Below are 23,319 nucleotides of genomic sequence, written 5' to 3'. Positions count from 1 at the left end.
AGGGCCGTGAGGGGACTGACTGTTGTTTTAATTTAACATTTTATTCACAAAAACCTGTACGCCTGGAAGTACTGAAGGAAATCTGAATAAATGCAAGCACTGGGCATTGCCACTTCCCTGGTATGGCTGCTGTAGGCTGTATCTCTGAACGTCAGATGTGTTTCTCTGCTCTGTGACCCTGGGAGGAGAAGCTAAAGCAGTGATTAGATGGTTATTGTTCTCATCCCTTTAGTCCCCATATTAACTCCCAGGCTGAGGAGCGTGGCATGTACTCCTATCTGTTCAGTATTTAACTTCCTGCCTTCTAAGTCAAAGCACAGATAACTGTATACAATACATAATATAAACATAAAGCTCACAGATTCTTTTTTCTGTTCTACAACTGAAAGGAAATTCATAGCATATCATGGTATAAAACAATATTTCTGGCAATTTTAGGCACGTATATAAGCTGTATAAATAACTATAGCAGCAGAGAAAAACGTATAAAGTTGCACTTTTATGACATCTTCACAGTATGCCTTTCTCTCACTCACTTCTGTGTTCCACTAGTAACAAAAAATATCATTTATCAACTCCAGCTATGCAAAATCTTCTTCTTTTCTATGCTCGGTAGTGGATCTTGTAGTTTTATTGCACAGATTAAAAACATTTATTATATTTTTTTTCATTATTAAATAACTTTTAATACAAAAAAAAAATTAACTGAACTGAAAGCCCAACCCTACAAGTGCTTCAGAAGTCGCATGGTATTTTTCAGACAGACGTTCCAGTTGAGTTTCATGAAAGAAGTACTCAGGTAGCTTTGTGGACAATGAGGAGATTCACAGGACTGGGCTCCGAGTGTGCAAACCTTAGCTTATGGATCAGCAATGACACCAGCCTTACTTTACTTTAGAACATTATTATAGGGAAACATCAAGAAAGGAATTTTGAACATCATTCACGGATGTTCAAAGCAGAAATATCCTCTTTGCCAGAGAATGTCTTCCTTAAGAGCTGTCTTTGTGCAGTACAAAGGCTCCTTCAAGTCCGTTCTTGTGACACTAGCATTTTCCCTTTGGTTCTGTTATTCAGCTTAAAGGCACAGTAAATACAATGAATGACACGGACAAGTAGGTGTCTCATATTAAAAGAAATGCTACATATATACTTTTAACTTATTCTCAGTTGTTTTACACTGGTTTTGTATGACTGGAATTGGCCAGAAAGCAGAACCAGAGCAGTAAGGTGTACGCACATCTCTTGCGTGAGATGTAAAGGTGTTCAAGAGCGTTGTGCCAGAGTATGTAAGGTCATCTGCCCTCTTACTAAGTGTGAACTGTGTCAGTTATTTGCTGAGAGAAAAGACAAAAAGAACAGTTTGCTCCGACATCATCATTTTAGGTGCAGATTTGTAAACTCTGTAGGTGCTGGTAACTGAGCAGAGAACACTGAAATAAAGAGCAGAACAATGCACATCCTTCTGAAAACAATTAACAATATACAAACATAGCAGTATGCAATCGACTTCTGCCATCCAATCATGTATTATTGAGCCAGTTCCATTTCCCCCAGCATAAAAAAATGACACAGTAATATATACAGTGTGAGATAATTTATAGAGTGCATTTGGTATGTCCTCACAGTGTAATTGCATTGCTGCTGAGTAACACGATCTCCTTTCCTCAGCTACTGCTGCAAAAAGAAAGGACTAATGCAGTGCACGTCACACAGAAGCAATTTTCATGATGCCCTAAGTTCAGCTGTTATTAGTAGAGCCAACAACGAGTCTAAAGCTGCCATGCTTTTGACCTTGCTTGCTAACACAGAGTCTATGTAGCAAAAGAAACAGAGAAGAAGGAGGCCTGCAGAAAATTTGCCCCTTTCTTTGTGCTTTTGCCTACACTTCCCTCTGTGAAATGGGCTTTTGCTGTAATGTCATTCCCTTCTTCTTCAGATCCCACCTGGGGTGGTGAACCTTAAGGTTTGTGTGAGGGCCAAGAGGGATGCACAGGAGGAATGAGCAGTGTTTTCAGACACAGATACCTAAGAGGCTGAATGAGCCTACACGTTCTGAAAAGATATGTGCGATGATAAGAAAAGATGGCTTCTGCAGCATCTCAGGGTGTTTGGTCAAGAAAGGGTGAGACTCCAGCAGGAGCAAGAAGGAAGGGGCACTGTCGGGTTGTGTCCTCAACAGGAAAACCTGCACGACATGGAAGTGCACAATCTTGCTGGTACTTGTGTGGATTTAGGAAAACTCTGTCAGGGAAACCTTGAAGATTCCTTCACCTATTGTCACACAGGTGTTCCCACTGCAGGGAGAGCATGGCTCCAATAAGTCACGGCGAAGTCACAGCAGTGTTGTCAAAGAGCCACTGTGGTTTCTAACTGAGGCACAGCTTAGATGTATTGGTGGCTCTCTGGAGGCCCTCAGAAATACTGATTTCTCTCCAAAATAAAAGTGGAATCCAGACACTTGTCTCCAGCAGCAGGCCACATTTTTTTCTAGGTAATGAGTAGGTAGATAGATGAAAAGAGCACTAACAAGCACTTCCTTCTTGTGGAGAAGAACTGCATGTTGCCTCTCTTCTATTTATCTGAAGGGCATTTTATAAAGACAAAGAGCAGCTGAACCGTGTTCAGATCAGTTCCTTGAAGAAGAAGCCTCTTTTGCAGAGGAAAGAGGATGTTCCTAAACTGCCTGGCTGGGCAGGATACCTGATGGGTGCTCCTGGATTGCACTTCTTGCTAATCACAGGATGCTCTGAGTTCATCTGATGATTAGCACAGCAAGCTAATCACCCTGAGAGACTCCATCTCCTGGGTTACAGATGAGCCTTTTTCTTTTCCATCTGCACTTGTAGTGGAGTCTTGGGTGGTATCAAAGCGGAGGAGTCTCGAGTGGACGTGCATTTCCTCTGTGAAAACTAACAGCTCTTGAAGGAGACCTGCACTCAGGCGCAGGCAGCTACACTGCAGGCAGCGTTAGGCCAAAGCCAGTTGTGTAAACTGTGGTATCTATGTTTTTGTAGGTCTTTATTTCAGTACATTTGTAATCTCTCTCAATTTAAGCAGTCACGGTACATCACTGTTTTAATGAATTTGAGAGCCTTCACATCCTTACAGATCTCCTGAAGTGTTGTATAAGGAGTTTTCTTGAACACCTTTCTTATTCTATTGTACGCAAGCACAAATGCACACACATATGCTGTGCTCTGATTCTGCTCTCTCAAACCAGGGTGAAGAAATCAGAAAGTGACCTGTTCCCCTCAAAGTATGTGTATGGGGCAAGTCAGTGAGACTTCACGGCAGCGTGTGTTGTTTGATATTTTTCTACTGTGTCACATTAGACTGAAACAGTTGCTTCTAGTGAGGTGCACCTTATTTTACTTGTCTGTTATCAAGTTCTGTAAAAGATATGCCATAGTGGTATGGATTTCACCCATTTCACAAGCAGTAAGATTAAAGTGTAGAGTAGCATTGTAATTCTTACACAGGACTACTGTTCCCTTTCTTAATAGTAGCTTATTTCACCTCACAAACACTGAACTAATTAAAAAAAAATACTAACGAGGCTCTTCTTGTAGGTTTTTTTCTTTGTGTTAAATGTCAGTACATAATCTGCCCCAAATGCAGCAGTCCTGTTAGCAAATACAATTTAAAATAGTTTATGTAGAACAGTTTACAAAAACTGTGATACGAAAAAATAGTATTATCTGAAGCTTAATATTAATATAAACATTATAGAAAAAATACATATTTACATAATGCCAAAATACAATTATATACATTAATATCTATTACACTTAAATTATATATCTTTAAAAAAAAAACACCAGACCAATAAATAATACAGTTTCAATAGAAAGGTCTGGTACCTTTCTAGTGCATGAAATACAAATATAAAAACAAACAAACAAACCCCTATTTAACACACGTGGTCACAAAAGCAGGTGTCTGTAACATTCTTAGTGCCTTGAATAAACAGCATCTGAAAGCAAGGAATACTGGGATTAGAAAGAACAAAACAACACAGCTGGCTTCATGTTCACCTCTGCCTGCTCACTACAGGCTCTGAAAGGGGGCTGTGGAGGTACATGCTGTTGGTTGATGTGACCGCTCAAGAACCAATCCCACCTTCACTTCTGCTAGCACTTCCCAGCTTGCTGAATTCCAGTTACTTCAGTCTTTGGCCTCTTCCAAGCTTTGTCTACCTATTGATAACTGATTTCTACAGACTAGATTAAAAAAACCCAAAACAACACCTGTTTTGATTCCTCATCATATAACCTTGATTTTTACTGTGCAGCTCTGAGAAGCCACTGTGATCCTGCAGGCTGACCCTGAAAGCTTTTAAAAAGCCATTAGGAATCACTGAATGGCCTGGGTTGGAAAGGGCCTCAAAGATCACGATCTTTCAGTTTCAACCTCCCTGCTGTGGGCAGGGTCACCAGCTGAGCCACACCCAGCTTTGTCTTGAATGCCTCTGGGGATGGGGCATCCTCAACCTCTCTGGGCAATCTGTTCCACTGCACCACCACCCTCTGAGTGAAGAACTTCCTCCTGACATCTAACCTACATTTCCCTCATCTTAGTTTAAATCCATTCCCCCTTGTCCTATCACTATCAACCCATGTAAGCAGTCATTCCCCCCTCCTGTTTATACACTCCCTTCAAGTACTGGAAGGCCATAGTGAGGTCTCCCCGGTGCCTTCTCTTCTCCAATCTGAACAAGCCCAGTTCCCTCAACTTTTCCTCATAGGAGAGGTGCTCCAGCCCTCTGACCATCTTAGTGCCCCTCCTCTGGACCCATTCCAAGAGCTCTGTGTTTTTCTTGTGCTGGGGGCTCCAGGCCTGGACACAGTACTCCAGATGGGGCCTCACAAGAGCTGAGTAGAGGGGGACAATCACCTCCCTCTCCCTGCTGGCCACCTCTTTATTTAATGCAGCCCAGGATATAGTTGATCTTACAGGCTGCAAGCGTGTTTTACTGGTTCATGTCCAGCTTCTTGTCCACAAGGACCCTCATGTCCTTTTCCACAGGTCTCCTCTCCAGGAGTTCTTCCTCCTAGCACCTGGGATTGCCCTGGTCCAAGTGCAATGCACTTAGCCTTGTTGAACCTCTTTAGGTTCACACGGGCCCACTTCTTCAGCCTGTCCAGGTCCCTCTGAAAGGCTTTCCTTCCTTCCAGTGTACTGACTGCACTGGCTCAGCTTGGTGTCATATGCACTCTTGCTGAGGGTGCATTCAATTCCATGGCCTATGTCACTGATAAAGATGTTGAAGAGCACCAGTCCCAGGACCAACCCTTAGGGATGAGCTCTACAGAGAGACAAAGGCCACCACTGTTCACCTCTCCAGACTGGTCCTCCATCCACAAGGACAGGAGGTGAGGGACAGTGCTTGTGCTGGGTCTGCTACTGCTGCCCCAGCAGGTCAAGGCAGGGATAGCAGACACTGATGTGATGACTCCAGGAAGATGACTTCCCAGTGGTAGCTCCTGCTCAGTCCCCAGCTTCTCCTTAGCAACAATAGCCACCTGAACTTTTCAGGTCACCTCAGTTTAGGCTCTCAGCAGGACTGTAATGTCCTGAAAGATCCAACTCTTATTAGGAATACCCAACAACCTGATGTTTAGGACACTGTTGGAAAACAACAGATCTCTGTTAACTATTGGCTATAATGGGAATCGTGGTCATTATCTATATACGGTAACATTTGTGCAACATTTATCAACATGGGAACAGGGTATGTGATCTGCTCTGTCCCCAGTACATGCCAGGGTCTGAAGTAATCATTCCTAAGGCCATGGAAGAAATCTACTCTTGCAGTGTGACTCAGAGCTGTTGTGCTCTCCAACCACGGTGCCTCAAGGTGTAGCTAAGATGTGACCACAGCTGCTTCCTCTATGTCCACTGGGAAGTAAGACTGAGTTTCTCGGCACCATCTTCTCAAACTTTACAGGGACCCTGGGCACCCAAACGGATTGAGGGTTTTCAGACACTGAGGTATCTGTGGGTTCTACAACATTCAAGCACTTCAGAAAGTGTGTCTGTAAATTCTTACTACCAAGGAACTGGATATGGGATAGGAAAAAGGAGCCTGAAAGAAAGGATGGAGAGCTGGGGGAGTAGAAAAGAGCACAGCCTTGGACACCTACACAATCCAGTTAATACAAGCAGAAGTTTCCTCAGGACAATACACAGTCAACAGAAAATAGAGAAGATGCAGAACAAAAGCTAAACAACCAAGGATGACAGATGAGACCAGGAATCCCAGCCAGCAGCCTCAGTATGCTGAAAAGTAGGTGGTGTAAACACTGGTAAGGGAACAGGAAGAAGCCAGTATCAGGACAGGGAAAGGATTCAGTTCACCCAACAGTACAGGAATCATAAAGTGTGAAATTACACTCAATTACACTGTCAGTGATCTAATACATTTGAAATACTTTATAATTTGATAAATTTCCACTTACCTCTGTGATACTCTGGATTCACATTTTCATATATTGGAAACAAAGGATTTTCTTGTTCACTGTGAAGTTTTCTGGCTCTTAACACGTCTCTCACACATTGATGTAGATACACATATTGACACTGCAAAATATATACCCATATCTTTAAGTCACCCTGGGAAAAACAATTACAGGCTAACTCCCTCACACAGAATCAAGAGCAGTGTTAAAAATGAAAATATACTTCTAGAAGTCACCTCCTTTTCACTGTGCTAATACAGCAAACTTTTGTGATAACCTGTTTTTAAAAATAGTGTAATTGAAATATAATTCAACATCACATGTTTTGATTGATTATATCACAACTGAAAGCTTTATGGACTGGAAGGCATAGTCTGACATAATGCTATGTTGGATAGCTGCTACTCTGAAGGCTTTGTATAATTTATGTGCAACTACTAATATGTAAAGGGAAGCACATGGAAGAAACAATCAGCTTCCTGTTTTTTTTTTTGTTCTGAAAATAAGTATTTTCAACAGAATGTTATTAAAATATAAAAATATTCCACGGAACTTTGATGAACCCCATTTTTTTTTTTAAATAGCATTTTTTGATCCAATGTAAGTTATAAAGTTGCTTCTGAATATGCAATGAATGATAACCATCTTTCTGCAGAATGCTTTTCACTAGAAGGGAGCTAAGATGACATTCACAACCAATGCAGAGATGGCCAGCATGATGTTACGGACTATCAGACTACCATTATGAAACTGTTAAATCCCCACATGTTGCTACTCTTAGTCATTTATGAAATGAGTCATTATTGTTTTGTGATTAGTGTAGAATGGTACCCAAAAATTAGGCAAAGCATTTTTATATATCACAGAATGGTTTGGGTTGGAAGCAACCTTTAAGATCATCTAGTTCCAGCTTCCCTGCTATAGGCAGAGACACCTCCCTCTAGACCAGCCTGGCCTGGAATGTCTCCAGGCAGGGGCCATGCACAACCTCACTGGGCAGCCTGTCCCAGTGTCTCACCACCCTCACAGTTAAGAATTTCTTCCTGATACCTAGTCTAAATCTACCCTGTTCCAGTTAAAAGCCTTTTCCCCTCGTCCTGTTGCTACCTGCCTTTCTTGCTCTAGCTCAAAGACGTAATTAATTTCTCAATAAGCATGTATTTCCTCTCCTCACATCTTCAATCTACATTCTACAAGAAATTCAGCTATTGCTCTGTGCATATTTCTCAGTGATTCGGCTCTTGGAAAGCGAGCACACTCTGCTCTGCCCTACACGATCTGCCTTGCTGACTACAGCTGGTGGCAATGGAGGGGAAATAGATTCACCTCTAAGGATGCTGAGCTCAGGCTGAGAATCTGTCTCCCTTCAAAGAGAGGCATTCTGTTACTAAGACAGTTCCAGGAAATCTCTCTTAAATTCCCAGTGGTGCCAACCATGCTTGTGTGAATTTTGTATCTATCAGAAAGCTCAGCCACTGATACTGTTTCCAAATTGCAAGAAAGAGCTCCATTAGTACCAAGCTACAGGCAGACCCATCAAACACATTCTGATTGCTCTATTAACAGTTCAGACAAAATCTAAAGACTGCCTCCACAACTCTCCTTCATTAAATCAGCTCCTAAGTGGCTAGCTGCTATTAATGTAAAGTGATTTTCTTGCATTTTTAAAAGCACAGAAAGAAATCCCAGACACTTTTTCTGCACTTGTAGAATACATGTACTTCCTCTGGCATAGTATTTTAGAAGTCTGACCAATATTTCCAGTACCATTAATGAAAATGGACAGAGCAGCTCAATAAAGAACACATTTTAAGCCACAAGTCACAGTGCCTAGAGTTTTAAAATTACATATACCTAATTCTTCCGTTCTCCATTCCTTTCCCCCATTATGTCTACCTGTCTTATGTTCATCTTCCCACCCCATACCCAAAGGAGTTCTCACTGTTCAGAGCTCATTTACTGGAAACTGTAATAATAGAACAACGTGCTCTCAGAGTGAGAGTGGTGAGTGCCAAGGGGAGAAATCTACAGGAAGCATTGCTACTGCTTGTTAGTGCTTGCACCCACTGTGTGAGCCACTGCAAATAATCCCCAACTTGAGGCTCTAAATCTATCTAACAAATCTAACAAGTATTTCACTGAGAAGGGCTATAAGATGAGAGATTATGAAATAAAAGGCAGCTGGTGTTGGTATATTGTAGGCTATCCAAAACTTACCTCTGTTTGAACCATGTGAACCCGGTGAAGCCTTAGATCATGCACTGCTGCATAAATGTCAACAGTGTCCTTTGAATCCAGCTGCTGCAGAATTCTGTCCAGTGCAATGAATGTGCCAGTCCTGCCAACACCAGCACTGAAAAAGAAAGCAACCCAGAAGATTTAAACAGATTTAAATTGACACATGCAATACTTTTGTAAAGTCTGGACTTCCAGAATGAGAACCTCCTTATCAACTGATGTCTCTGGGACTTTACATGCTTCATACTGGAATTTGTTCTTGGAAGGAGGAATGACAACAATGGAAGAGGTATTTCTGATACTGCCTACTGGGCTTTCTGCTCTCGATCAACTCAGGCACTGAGATATCCTGAGAGAATGCACCTGACTGACTTTTATGTCAGTTAGTCTCAACATCCACATGTAGCCAGACTCATCCTTGGGTATCCCTCCTGTTCAGAACATGTTTTTGTGAACCAGATGTTGGACCACAACCAGCAGCATATAGGCAATTTAAGAATACATAAAGCGTAAGAGCAACTGCAGCTGCTCAGACTTTGAAGTGCTCTCCAGTAGATCCCAAACGGCGCAGTAGTTTCTGGGGCATCTCCAGGGTGAAACAGTGATTGCATGGGCCTTGGGAACGTTGATCAGAGGTACTTTGGGATCTATGCCCATTGACCATCTCTCAGGTTGTGTGACTGAATACTTGGGATCTCCACAATGGTATGCATAAAGGCTCTGTGCTGCTGACTTTTTGCTGCTGCACATACCTGCAGTGCACAACAGTTGGTCCCGTGTCTGGGGTCCTGTTGATATAATCCCTTACAGTTCTGACAAACTGGATCAGGGATTGAGTGGTCTCTGGCACTCCATGATCTGGCCACACAGTGTAGTGGAAGTGACGAATGAGCCTTGTTGAGTCAAGCTGCTCCTCCTGTTGAAGTACAAAGGTGTGGGTCATCAGAACAGCCATGAGATGAGGACACACAGCCTCCATGCAATTTCAGAACACTACAGCTACTACCAGAGATGAGCTGGGCATGCTGCAACTGCGCTACAGCAGAAGAAACATTCTTAATTTCCTTGCAGGTTTTTTTTAAGTCAATTATATATATATATTTATATGTATAAAAATGAAAACATACACTGCAGATTTTAAATTCCCGTATTGTCCATTCTGGGAGAACCGATTCAGACAGCATTTCAACTATCAGGTCTCCATAGTACAAGGAATCCTGGTCAAGGGGCCAGTAGTGATCACACTTTACCTGCAGGGACATGGAAAAAGACTGATTCATTATCAAAGAAAGCTGGGAACAAGGCTTTAATGCAGCCCTGGCAGGAGCAGGCTTCAGACCTCCTGTGCCTGAAGATGGAGGAAGAATCATAGAGTCAAAGAATCATCGTCATGGTTTTATGCATAAATTGTTGACAATCATCTAGGGTGGAAAAGACTTTGAAGATCATCAAGTCAATCCATCAACCCGACCTACAAAGTCCCATCACATCCCTTAATGCCACGCCCACCACATCTCTTAATTACTTCCAGGGATAGGAATACCATCACTTCCCTGGCAGCCAATTCCAATACTTGACCATCCTCTCCATAAATAAATTTTTAGTAACACCCAATCTAAACTTTCTCTGACCTTCTTTGAGACCATTTCTCATATCCAGTCATTCATCATGTTAAATGCCACACAGCTGGATTTGGTCCCTTGATCCAGCCTACCTAGATCCCTCTGAAAAGCCTTCCTACCCCCAAGCAGATCAAGAGTGCTGTCTGACCTGGAATTGTCCATAAATTTACTAAGGATGCACTTGATCCTCTTTGATCCAGACCACTGATAAAAATATTAAACAAAACTGACCCTAGTTTTGAGCCCTGACTCTATCAATCAGGTCTCTAAATTGGATTTCAAGAGGGTAGACTTCAACCCAACTAGTAGCTCTGCTAACTGCATTTCTTACTTTACAAAGGATCAAAAACTCTATCATTTCATGATCACTGTGCCCAAGGCATACTCCAACAACCACTTCACCCACGAGCCCTTCCCTATATGTACTCAACAGGTCCTGCAGGGTACTTTCCCCAGCTAGCTCCCTCATCACCTGTGCCAGGAGGTTATCCTCCATACTCTCTAGGAATCTCACAGGCTGTTTCATCTTTGCTATTTTGTAATTCCAGTAGACATCTGGGAAATGGAAACTCTCCATGAGTATAAGAAAGGCAGTACTAGCAGCAATTGAATTAAGAGACCAGTGCCCCCTTTTGCCCTGTCAGCTCAACAGATAGGTACTGGGATGGGAAGAAATTTGGATGAGGCTAAAAAGGGGAGTTCTCATCTCCGATGTTTGTGATGGGGGAATGGAAATTGCTTCACTGATGTCTTTTTCTGGATGTCACATTTTCTGTGACAGTTCTTCGCAGAGCTCTGCATAGTTGAGGACTAGGCCTCTAGCATATACTTCCTTGCCTGCCTCTGAGGTTTGACAGTGGGGTCCCACTGTGAGCCAGTCAGGTGTAGTAACAGACAGCTTGCTGCCTGGCTTGCATCTGTTTTCTCCACTTGAAGGAAAAATAGCAAGCTAAAAGAAAACATCCCTATATATCCCACCAGAAGAACACCACTTCAGGATGATTTAACCTCTTAACAGATCTAATCTGTGTCTTACACAGAAGATGCAGGACATGGTCACACTACCTACCTACGACTGCACTCAGCATGATGCAAATAATAAGCATAAACACTGTATAAATATTAAAGCATTAATAATGACATTATAAGTTTAAAAAAAAGGCAATAATGAAGTCATTATTGATAAAGAAAAGTCACTGCTCACCCGGCCCTTCTCAACACACTGGGTTACCATGACAATATTGTGAACATTTTGCTCCCATGCCATCTTCCAGAACTCATCTTTAGTGCCAGGCAAAGGGCCCTGAGTCGCTATATATTCCCTGTGGAAATTAGTGCCCTGTAAGAAAAGAAAGCATCATTAGTTTCCATAAAGGCAGAAAAAAAAGATCTAGCAACTGAACAAGACATAGGGTTATAGCCCGGGCTCTGCAACAATGATACCCTTGCTGGGACAACAGCCTGAATGCCTTGGACCTCAAAGCAGAAGGCTGCTAGAAGCAGAGAGAAGGAAAAGACTGCAACAGTGTATATATTGCAACAGTGTACTATTCCTTTTGTGACAGTCAAAGCTTTGCATTGTGCTGGACACTGGAGCAGTCTCAAACAATTATGGAATCAGTAGGAATTTTTGTTTCATTTCTGATGTTTTAACTACATTAGCTAAGTTCTAGCTTGAAATTTATATTGTTAAAGGTACTGCTATTATCAATCAACTCTCTAGTAAATGGCATAATTGTAATCTCATCCTGTTTCACCATCCCACAAGGTGCCAGAGCTGTCAGGATGAGCTGCAGCTTCACACTGAGCATGCCACCTGCAGTGATAGCTACAGTTGTTGTGGACAGTGTATAAAATCAGTGACCTTTGAAAATGTGTCCTTGGCCAATTAGACCTGCTATCTTACATAACTATAGGAACCTAAGGAAGTGTCCTTGAGAGCTGGCTGAATCACTCAAAGCTAACTTAATGGCAGTCAGACAGAGCCTTTTAGCACACCCACAAAACAAGTTATCAGACTTCTAGCTAAAATGAATAAACAAAGAGAGCAGGGAGGCCTTAAGCCTCCAGGTTCATATGCAGTTTTAGATGAAGGGCAAACAACCACCGAGGAAGGACTGTAAAATAACATCCTTGAGTCACTTACTGGTATATAGCTTGCATTAATGTAGTCTGAGCAAGGGTCATCATCCACATTGGAAAGCTTCACTCTTGATGAATCATCTAGGAAGAAATTGATTACAAGCTGCTCATGGTTGGGTCTTGATTTTCAGTCCCTCTTCCATTAAAAAAGTGCATTTGTGAAAGGATTGGTGAGACTACCACAGGATTCTTTTATGGAAGGCTAATTTAGAGGAATAACTGCTTACATTTGTACTGCCTCTTTCACTTAGGTGGGGTCTGGAATATTTCAGAGACTATGAGGTGGACAAATGAGAAGCAAGCAGTGAACGTCCAAAAATTCCTCTGCTAAATTGCCCACGATTTGTTATGGCAACGAAAAGAGCCACAAAAGCATCCTCCTTTTACCTGACTGCAGTATGCTGTTGTGGACAGCAGTGCCTAGCACTGGCCTTGAAAGAGCAGCCGTGCTTCAGCAGCCTTCACAGCTCCCAGAACAACCCCGTGTGAGCAGGACAACTGTCTTCCCTGGAAGCAGTGGCATCTCTACTGCTAGAGATGTACATAGTGCCCAACCCACCAGGCTGCCAATCTGTGAGATGATGGCTCTCAGTCAGTATTGCTTCTTCTACATGGCAGGCCACAGGAAGAGGGAAGAGTATGGGTGAATGGGCATGTGATAGAGAAGCTACAGTCAGTAGGAATATAGCATGGGTTTAAGCAGGAGGCCTGGATCAGAGGCACAGCCCCTAGCCCAGCATGGCAGTCAGAACACATGAGATGCTGTGAGGTGGCAGCAGAGCACCATGCTCCTCCTACACGCGCAGTATCTGTTACCTCCAAAACTGCTGAACAGGAGATTAAAGGGGGCAACTTCAGTGACAGGTCCTGCCCCAAAAGAAGAGAGCTAACCTCACGTGTGTGTCCCACAATGCAGAACCACACTAACTGCACTGTGTAGCAGGTTTGCTGACCTCTAAAGAAGGAACAGAGTCACCATGGCTGTCAGCACTGAAGGGATGACACCCTGTATTTATACAACTCCAGTGTTATTTCTTCTATCCTTGTTATTAGCAGTGACTGAGTTGTAATAGCTTGTAAAAACTTGTAGTAGCTTAAGCTTTTTCCGTCTAGACTGAGCACCAGTCACTACACCTCTAGAGCATAACAGAATTACTGCTGCGTGAAGCCACTCAGGACCAAACACCATATGCCCCTAAGCACCAAGAACTAAGGTGGCAGAGGTATTTCATCTCTGACAGAAATGAAAGGATTGGCTGCACTCTCTTTTCCAACAGGCTTGCTGAAAAAAGTGAAAAGTAGTTGGTGTGATGTAATATTACACAACCAAAACTCAAACTCACAAGGCAATATATTATTGTATCGATTTTTCCCTCTGTTCTCTGGCAGAAGTGCTATGTCACATGTCTGGTTTCGACCCACATCTTTTAAGTCCTGCAAAATATTAGAAATAAAATGTCAGTTGAAAATAATTAAAGGATGTGACAACACAGGGGGAAAAGGGTTTTTTTTTTTTTTGTTTGTTTGTTTTTGTTTAAATGAAATTACATAGTTAATCACAATGGCATAAGGCAAGCACATGGCTGACAGGCATTATCCATGACTTGTCACACAAATGTGGCACACAATGAATGCTCCTGACCTCAGCCAGGTAGGTATCAGATAGAGGCTGCCAACCAGAAGATGCTGTGCCAAACGAAGAGCTTGTATTACAAGTGGAATTCAGGTGAGACTCTCAAACTTATTTTAGTTTGCGTGTGACAAACAAAAGCAGATCTTTCAAATGCAAGAACCCATTGATTCAACCATCCCGTGCCTTCATAAAACAAGGTCTTTTGCCTAGATTTGGTTCCCACCTCATATTCCTTGGACAGGAGGTAGTTGGAGTCTGCTTGGAGTTTGGTGAAGTGTGCTTCAAAATGACTGACTTTGATCGGACTGAAATATTCAACAGGAGGAAGAATATCACACGATGAATCACAGTCATAATTTATTCAGTCATTATTTTTAAGCTTTTTTAAGTGTTATCTTTTCATTTTTACCTGGAAGTTTTCCGGTTCCTAGAAGTAATATTAAAAGAAAAAGAAACACTTTATCAGTGAGTGACAAAATTGGACTGCTCCTCCATGATGCCATGTTAAAATATTGCTCTTAGAAACAAATATGATGATGTTACCCTTTTTGCCCCAAGTTCAGATGGACTGCCAGTGCCTTGTCCCTGTGAATGCTCATCCTTGCTGTAGGTCTCTCATGGCCATTGCTGGAATAAAAAATAAGATATTTTCACCTCTGTTCTACAGTTACAGTGCAATACTGCTAAAAGTTGCCAATAGTGTGACTTTAAGTAGTGAGCTTTGAGAAAGGAATTACTAAAAGTTTGATTTGGGGCTCTGATCACATGACACTGCTTTTAGCTGTGGCACAGTTCTCTTGAATTTTAGTGATGTGGGACAGACTATAAGACTTTGTTCCCCACCTGAAACACTCCCAGCCCAGCCTGTCATCAAGAAGGGCATCCTATGTGCTATCAGCAATGCTGCATCTCTTTCAGTCATGCAAAATGGTTTCAGCACATAAAGCATTTTTTGAAGTTGGGACAGTATTTTGCTTTTTAAAAATGTATTCAAAATTTGCTATTTAGAATTCATCTATGATGTGAAATACACAACTATAATCAATGGAAAACTGAAAAGTGAAGTTTTGGATACCAAGTGTTGGATACTAGTGTTTTGGATACCAGGGAGTGTCACACTTTGAACTTTTTAAGCTGAAATAACAAAGTCTAAATGAACAGTTTCAAGAACTTCCCATCTAAAATGGTTATGAAAATAATTCAAAACATTTCATTTTTTACAACAGATACTGAGTTTGCATGTGAAACTTTTTTTTTTTCAGAAAAATTCAGACTCCTACTGAAATCAAGAAGTAGCAGGGATCCTGTACAAGACAATTCTTACTAACATCAGTGGATATTTCAATCTCCTATCGAGAATATATTCAGTTATTGATATTTAAGTCATTCGTTCTATAGTTAGTGTGTACAGACATCATTTTTTTTATAGTTCAGTGCATTGCTTATATCAAAGCAGCATGACCTGATCTTGTAGCAAAGGCTGATAAAAGGTCTCTACTTACCTAACTTTTTGTCTGCAGACAAATAAAGCAGTAACAGCCACTAACATCACAATCAGAAACAAACCAGCACTCACACCTTCAATAACTCCAAAGAGAGGCTCTAGAAACAAAACAGTGAATTTATACATTTTGAAGAAAAGATATGAAGAATCAAAGAATCACCAGTGTTCAGAGAATAGTTATGATCAGCTAGAGGAATTGGTTAAATTCACGGAAATTCAAAGTGTTTAAACAACTAAACTAGGCCTCGGTTTTCCAACCTCATTTTTTCTAATGTTATGAAAAACTTTTCACTCCCAACCACAATAAAAGAAAGCACATACAGGAATTTGGTTATTTTGTACTTTGAAGCTCTCTTGGTGACAGCATCACTGAGAATTCTGTCAGCAGTTCCAACAAGCAGACCTTTTAATTTTCAAATTCATGGCTTATCTGTGGCCATTATTTGCCATGGACAAGCCATGGCTTCTGCCTCATTTTCAAAGACTTCAGGACACTGCACAGCAAAAACACATGGCTTTGTTCAAGTCCTTGCAAACAGTTCTGGATACCAGAGTGTTTTAAGTTGAAAAATATAATCAACTTGCTATGGTGACCGAAAAGCGAGCTTGAAACTAACCTGCCTCTGTGGTGATTGGTAAAGAGAAGAAGGTGTCCGCAAAGAGTGGTTTAGGAAGTTCTTTTGGGTCTTCACTGAAGAGCTGGGTAAAAGCCCGTATGCTGATCCTAAAAAATCCCAGTGCAGTTTACAGTTACTTGTTACGTTTATCAGATGTTCAGAGCCACAGTGTAAAAATAAAAAAATTCAGGTAAGAACTCACTTGTCTCTTAGAGATACCTAAAACCTTTCCATTGATCACAGACAGCTTGTAACACAGGTGCCTTAGATAAGTATCACAGCTGGGTGATATAAATCCCAACCCAGCTACCACAGATGGAAATACCCTTTGAGGTCAGGGATGGGGTTCTTGATGCTGGCACACACAGACTGACAGCATCTGGAAGCACAGTCAGCAGGAGCTGCAGTGGTGAGGGGACTCAGAAATACTTCTAAGTGGAGATGTTTTCCCTTCACATGGCAGGGCTAGGCTGTGTTGATGGAGAAATGTTACAATCCTCTTGGGTTCTCCTGGTAATGTTAGTATTTCCCAAACAGAACTTTTGGGAAATGTGCCCTAATGAGAAAAGAGTGGTAGGGGATGCACAGCAATGTGTTCATGACTGTGAAGAAGCTAAGAGGCATGATGTGCACTGCCTGGCACGTGCCTTCTGTTCATGTCACTGTGTGGTAAGCATCTTGCAGAACCCTTGGCAGAGTGTTTGCCTGCAAGAAGGGTGTGACTGATCTGCACTGGAGTTCACATTTGGTTTCACAGACTGTTCAACTGCTGAGCCTGGTCTTGGAAGTAGCACTCTTCTATATCCTACACCTAACCCAGCCTTAGCTCTGGAGTGTCTGGACTGTGCCATGGGTTAGAACAACCTGCACGATTTTCTACCTTGAGTAGTAGTGCCAAATAAATTCAGTGCAGTGTTCTTGCCTTCTCTTGTTATGTAATCATCTGACTGAGATGACTTAGTGTTTCTAAAGAGAGACTCACTACCTAGAGGGAAGGTCTTAATCAAAAGGAAATAAACAAACTTACTATGCATACCTAATGGTATCGTTCCCATGCTAGTGAAAGTACGGTTTATATCTATGGAATGGGGCATGGATAGAGCTTTTATAAATTGTGATATGAAACACAAGGAACACTATACAAACCAGTTATTAATCTTCAGAAACTCAAGTGTATCAGGCACTCAGCACTATGCCTAACAATGTGACAGAGCACAATTACCAAGAGAAATCTGACCTATAAGCAGTCCGAGGCTTCAGGGGTCCATCGCAGAACTTTTGCTGATCAGGATCACACTTTCCTCCCAGATTTTCCATTTCTCCTCCAAGCTTAATGTCAAAGCTTTTATAGTCACTGTCAGGGTTTTCAGCACATCTACTGGCAAAATAATTTGTCTGGTAGATGCGTATGGAGTCATTGTGTTTGTACTCCAGGTAGGAAGGTAATGGGTGCTGCTCATCAGGCTTTGGTCCTTCACTACCTGCATGTGCAGAGAAAGAGGTGTGCATATCACAGCCATTAATGCAATGCAATATTAGAGACTCAGGGTGCTGATAAACAAAATCTTTATTATTCAACTTTTGAGCCTTTCCTGGAGGGAAAGCAAGAAAAAAAGTCCTACAAATTGACAAGAGTGGTCTACTGTATGCAGAGAAAAAGTAAATAGGAAATGACAGGAGTCTTCTGAAAGAAGACCTGTAATAGCACGCAGAAGACTTGAGCAGGCAAAAGCCCAGCAATAAGCAGCCTCTTTCTGCAAGAGCTCTATAAACTGCTCAAGCATGACAAAGTAGACAGTGGGAATATTTCCTCTGGCTTTTTTTTTTTTTTACTTAAGTGCTGATAGAGACCTTAAGAAATTTTCTCAAGATTCATAAAACACCAGCATACCAATATATGAAGCTGCTCCTAAAACCAGTGTTTTTAGATCTGTATGCAAAGTCATATTCTTCAGCAAGCAAACTTCACACTACTTTTTCCTTCTCTGCATGGCTCACTGTGGTTCTCCAAAAGAGTTGTCTACTTTTCGAGATCTGTGCACAGCAAGGCAATTTATTCTGTGTTCACTCCCAATGGCATCTATCATACAACATAATTCTTCTGCCATGGAAACTTTCTGATCTTATGAGAGCATCTCCTAGAGTACAGAACCTAACTGCCACTTCTGGATAGGCTCTTCAGTTCCTGCTGATCCTCTGAGGGGAAGACTGAGCCCTTAAGATCCCAGACTAGGGAGCGTGAAACTTCAGTGAAACTCAGCAACTATATTAGAAATTACTTTGTTGTGTAGTGACGGGAGTGCACCTATGCGTGTAAATCATACAGGCTATAGAGTGAATGGTATTGAATGACACTTACCATCAGCTTCTCTGACAACCACAGTGAAGTACTTCACAGCTCCATTAGTATCACTAAACCAGCTGCAGTTAAAAGTGAAATTGATGGAGGATTTAGTAATCAGCACCTCTCTTTTGTTTACTCGTATGTCTGGAGGTGGCTGAGGGGGACCTGAGAAATGAAACAAAACAAGAAAAAAAACATGGAAAGGCATTATCTATGTACTTGCTGTGAGCCATACATAGCAAAGGAAATGCAATTTTTAATAAAGTTCAGATGACTGGACCAAGTTTCTGATTCTGTTATTTTGCAGTCAAGAAAATATCTTCACCTCCCACAGGGAAACTGCCAAAGGACGAATCAAGCCAACAGTGAGTCAACCATATTAACAGTGGCAGCTCCTCAGTAGGAATTCCTGCAGAAACCCACTTGGAAATGCATTAAAGTCTGGCTACATCTATGAAATCAGAATTCGTAGCTGCTAAAGATGACACAAGTCTAAACCAGGTATACAGAAGCCAGTTAGCCCACTCACTACAGCAAGTTATCTACTTTAAGCACCTAAATTTCTGTTTTCCTTTCCAAATGAACAGCACTGAGTCAGACACAGCACTTAACTACAGAAAACCATTTTCCAGACTGAATGCAGAATTTCTTCAGGAAGTGTTCTTTGTATGATAGAAAGCTACACCTTAAGTAGTGACATAGTAGAAGTAAACTGCAAAGCAAAATAGCAGGGATTAACATGTTTTTATGGTGCTCAGTTAAGATAGATCTATAGCGCCAGGTTGCAATTTTTAGGAAGATCTGTGTTTCCCTGGGGTTGAGCTTCCAGTGATAACAGAATCTCTCTACTTTGGCTACTAAACTAAGAGTTCCACGCACTGGTCATTGTGGAGTTCAGAACTTATAACTCAAGCAATGGCTTATTGCTGCTCACTGCCTCCTTTCACAGCAACTCTGCATTCCACTTACGGTCAATCATTGTGATGGTGCTGTCTTCAACTACTTCACTTGTCATGTCTGCAGAATGCACCTTGATGGACACTAGGTAGCGCTTGTGGGGAACAAGGGTCATTATATTGAGCAGAGTTCTGTCTTTTTCTATCCTTTTAGAAAATTCCACTTCCCGAGTGTCCAGTTTTTTGCACTCAACACTATACCCGTCAAAGTCAGAATCAGGAGGAGTCCAGGAACACGCAATGGCAGTGGAAGTCTGGGGCCGACAATGAAGACTTTGAATCTTGTCTGGTTCTACAGAAATGTGGAAAAATTTAGAGTCAGTGAGAAAAGGGCCAGCATCAAACACTTCACTCTATGGCTCAGGTAGTATCCCTAGACTCAACATCAACCATATAATCAGTGCAGGAGGCCAGGAACCAGAATTTCTCTATCCCACAAATGTGCACTTCCTGGTTATTAGGCAAGGCAGCCTAACTCAATTCAGCCATCTGAAACAGGAGCTATTGACACTGGCCCCAGTAGATTTATGAAGCTTCAGTAATTAATAGAAAACAAACAAAATTACTTGCTGAAGTTTTAAGAGAAAGACTGGAAAGCAATGGATTTCTAATACCATGGTACAATTTATTCGGAGGTTACATCTGATTAACAGTATCAGTCAATACTGATACTATTATGTTATTACTGATCTGGTTTGCTGGATAGGGTGTGGTGTGTACACATTACTAAAGCCTACTAGAGAAGTATGTTTTGTCCATTTAACACTGGAGTAACATATAACATGACATGTAGCAAGAATGGGACTTCACCTTCAGATGGCGGCCACCTACCTACATTAAGCAGTCAAATACAGGTGAAAACTACGTCGTCATTTTTAATTAATACAGTTAATGAAGTCTAAAGAGCTATTCAGCTTATTGAAATATGGTGTGAATTTGGAATCCCATCCCAAATGACATGAAAATTTTCAAGGCTGTTATTTTTACAATTCCAGGTCACTTCCACAAATGAGTTTTCTACTGAGGTTTCTAAAGACAGCTAGAGTTGATGAAGATCCACAAGCACCGACTGTCAGAAATGCAGAACAACGAAACACTCTGCTTCCAGTTTTAAATCTAGTACAGCAGGGTTCCATTCATCCTTTATCTCTGATTGTTCAAAAACTGATGAGTTCAATGTTCCACTGTCCCTAGAATCAGAAAAGTTTGGGTATTCACCCTTATTTAATCCCTGAAATGGACTGATTCAGACTCTGCAACCAAACAGCTCCACTCTGGATGTGACATTTGCAAATGTACGCCTGTTTTCAATCTTTAAACACTTGACCTTGCACACAGCAAGGGCTTATTTTAGAGTTCAGCAGAATTCATTGCCACTCACTCATGAATTTATTAATGGAAATTACTGACTGTGAAAGGAACTAGTAAGATTTAACAGCTTTGCAACTTCTCCAGCTGACTGTTAGGGTGCAATGGATGTAATTACTTACTGGTTCTCACACTTTCTGACTGTGACTGACTGTATGTCTTCCAGCTGTCACCACTGACCGTTCTGACACTGAACTTATAGAGTCTTCCAGGTCGCAGGCCATAGATGATGCGTACTTTCGATTTGCTGCTGCTGTAGGGATTGAATACTGTGAGGGGATCCTTTGGGAGCCACTGCAACTCAAAATCATCATAGTCTGTCCAATCTGGAGGACCCAGCCACGTGACTGACAGAGAAGTGTTTGCAACGTCAGCGAATGACACAGTGTTAGGAGGGCTGGGTGCTACACAAAAATAAAATAAAAAAAAATAAGAGATTGATTCTTACCAAATTTTTTACACAAGAAGATGAAACACTGATTATTATCTATATGGTTGAAATTATCCTGTGCACACACCCAGTTTCTGCAACTGTGCTGACGGTGGTTACTTACGGAGCCATTTCATATTCCTAAGTCTTTGAAAGAAAGAACTGCTCTAGATGGCAATGCTTGAGCAATACAGTTGGACCAGATGACCTCCAGGGGTCCCTTCCATCCTATACTATCCTGTGATTCTGTGAAAAACAGTTCTGAACAAAATCATACTCAATTGCTTTAATACCCTCTAGGATATTCCTTTATCTTTTAGATCTTCAGTGATTCTTATAACAAATCCTTCCTCAGAAAATGTTAGTCGCATAGTTGTGAAATGATACGAATCCCGACGGATAGAAATTTCAAAGCTTTTGGACCTTACCTGTTCTTCCTTCAGCATTTGCTGTATTGATCAGGTCACCACTGTGAGTCACCACAACCAGAGTGTACTTTCTGCCAGGAACAAGCCCCCGGAAATGCCACTCTTTTAGGTCTTTCCCTTGCAATGTCTCTTTCTGTGTCCCATTTGGGTTGTAAAGATTGAACTCATAGAAGTCAACATCTCCTGCTGCTGGACTCCAGGTGAACCACAGACTGTCTGTCATGTTTCTGTTGGATGCCTTGAGATCAACAACTGGAGCTGGCGCTGAAAAAAACGGGGTAGACATTACTTTACAGTGAACATCCTTGAGGAGAAGCAGCACCAAGATAAAACAGGAAACAGATGTAATGGTTTCACATGATGACAGCCATTTAGCAGACTACACAGACACCACAGTTGAACAAAACCCTAGGAAGTACATCAGGAAGTATATCTCAACAGTTTGCCTTCTTATTTAGAATTTCCACTGTCCCAGAAAAAGGTTGGAAATGTTTGTAACAGACGTTTTTGCAAATGTTAAGCAGCTTTTTACTAGTCAGTACCTGGAAACATCCAATTCTGAGGACACTGAAGAAAGTCTGCTGCTGTTCAGCAGCAGTGGTATGCAGATGTTACTATACACTGGTTCAGAGGATAAAGAAAGGTTTCACAGAAGTCAGGTCTGCTACTGCTGCTTAGGAAACTGCTTCCCATGTGCAACTGAGCAAATGTGGAACAGCAGCTACAACTCCCCATGGGAAACAAGTTTTATTTCACTGGTTGACTGTCTGCTCCAAAAACCCCACTTTCTTTGCCTTTTTTCTTTTTCATTTACAGACCAGCATTCCTTTTTGGGAGGAAGACAGGTGTTTTCCATTAAAGCTTATGCATCACACATTGTGATATCCATTCTCCTGACCTCACTACCTGGGGACTATTGTACAATGTAGACAATTAACTTTTCTGTTGTATTTTTCCTTCTGTAAACACATTGCTTAGGATTTTACTCCTATCTAACATTTCTCACATGCAAGAAAATATTGATACCTCTGACATTTGCCCTAATCTAGCAAGAGCATCACACTCAGACTAGCTCACTGGCTGCTCTCATGAACGCCACACTGGAAATAGATTTTCTTACACGTCCCTACCTGTTCTCCCAAAGACAGATGACTCATTAGTAAGGTCTCCACTGTGGGTAACAATCACCATTCGATATATCCTGCCTTGCCGCAAGTTCTGGAATGAACACTGCTGAAGGTGCTGCTCTCCTGAAATCCTGTCATGAAGGGACTTGTCTGGGTTGTATAGGAAGATGTCATAGGAATCAAGCTCCCCTTGTGAGGTGGTCCAGCTGAAGGACAATTGGTCAGTGGTATTCACTGTGACCTTCAGATTTGTGACGGCTGCTGGAACTGAAAAGAAGGATAAATGCAAGAGTAAGCAGAAAGGTGTCTACCCACTAAGCTCAACCTCTAATAAAGTAATAGCTCATAGCTGTAATACATTTCAGTTAAGCCACAAGAAGCCAAGTAATGTCAACAGCAATTTTCAGGAACAAGGGAAGAGCATTTAGGAGGTGCTACTGAGTCTCTCC

At 41.6% G+C, this 23,319-nt stretch overlaps 1 protein-coding gene across 2 annotated transcripts in view; it reads right to left on the bottom strand.

The window, feature by feature from the left end:
• Nucleotides 1-3,144: 3,144 nt before the first annotated feature.
• Nucleotides 3,145-23,319, bottom strand: part of PTPRB (protein tyrosine phosphatase receptor type B) — a 59,201-nt gene continuing 39,026 nt past the window's right edge. Inside the window, exons 16-34 of one of the 2 annotated variants that reach the window (XM_065743296.1) lie at nucleotides 22,874-23,137; nucleotides 21,744-22,007; nucleotides 21,008-21,289; nucleotides 19,531-19,809; nucleotides 18,577-18,726; nucleotides 17,455-17,698; nucleotides 16,218-16,324; nucleotides 15,599-15,698; nucleotides 14,640-14,723; nucleotides 14,506-14,523; nucleotides 14,320-14,401; nucleotides 13,807-13,897; nucleotides 12,468-12,544; nucleotides 11,526-11,660; nucleotides 9,827-9,949; nucleotides 9,452-9,615; nucleotides 8,679-8,814; nucleotides 6,462-6,582; nucleotides 3,145-3,976 (exon numbers count right to left, since the gene is read on the bottom strand). In XM_065743296.1, coding sequence (XP_065599368.1) covers nucleotides 3,954-3,976; nucleotides 6,462-6,582; nucleotides 8,679-8,814; nucleotides 9,452-9,615; nucleotides 9,827-9,949; nucleotides 11,526-11,660; nucleotides 12,468-12,544; nucleotides 13,807-13,897; nucleotides 14,320-14,401; nucleotides 14,506-14,523; nucleotides 14,640-14,723; nucleotides 15,599-15,698; nucleotides 16,218-16,324; nucleotides 17,455-17,698; nucleotides 18,577-18,726; nucleotides 19,531-19,809; nucleotides 21,008-21,289; nucleotides 21,744-22,007; nucleotides 22,874-23,137 — 2,744 coding nt within the window. In that variant the 3' untranslated portion in view covers nucleotides 3,145-3,953. Of the gene's footprint in view, nucleotides 3,977-6,061; nucleotides 6,583-8,678; nucleotides 8,815-9,451; nucleotides 9,616-9,826; nucleotides 9,950-11,525; nucleotides 11,661-12,467; nucleotides 12,545-13,806; nucleotides 13,898-14,319; nucleotides 14,402-14,505; nucleotides 14,524-14,639; nucleotides 14,724-15,598; nucleotides 15,699-16,217; nucleotides 16,325-17,454; nucleotides 17,699-18,576; nucleotides 18,727-19,530; nucleotides 19,810-21,007; nucleotides 21,290-21,743; nucleotides 22,008-22,873; nucleotides 23,138-23,319 lie in introns of those variants that run through there. The other variant, XM_065743295.1, reaches the window with a different exon arrangement.

Source organism: Cyrtonyx montezumae, unplaced genomic scaffold, assembly GCF_038088225.1.
Source record: "Cyrtonyx montezumae isolate F1298 unplaced genomic scaffold, pur_monq_1.0 scaffold_3, whole genome shotgun sequence".
In the NCBI taxonomy this organism is placed as follows: Eukaryota; Metazoa; Chordata; class Aves; order Galliformes; family Odontophoridae; genus Cyrtonyx; species Cyrtonyx montezumae.
This window is presented reverse-complemented; position numbering and strand designations above follow the sequence as displayed.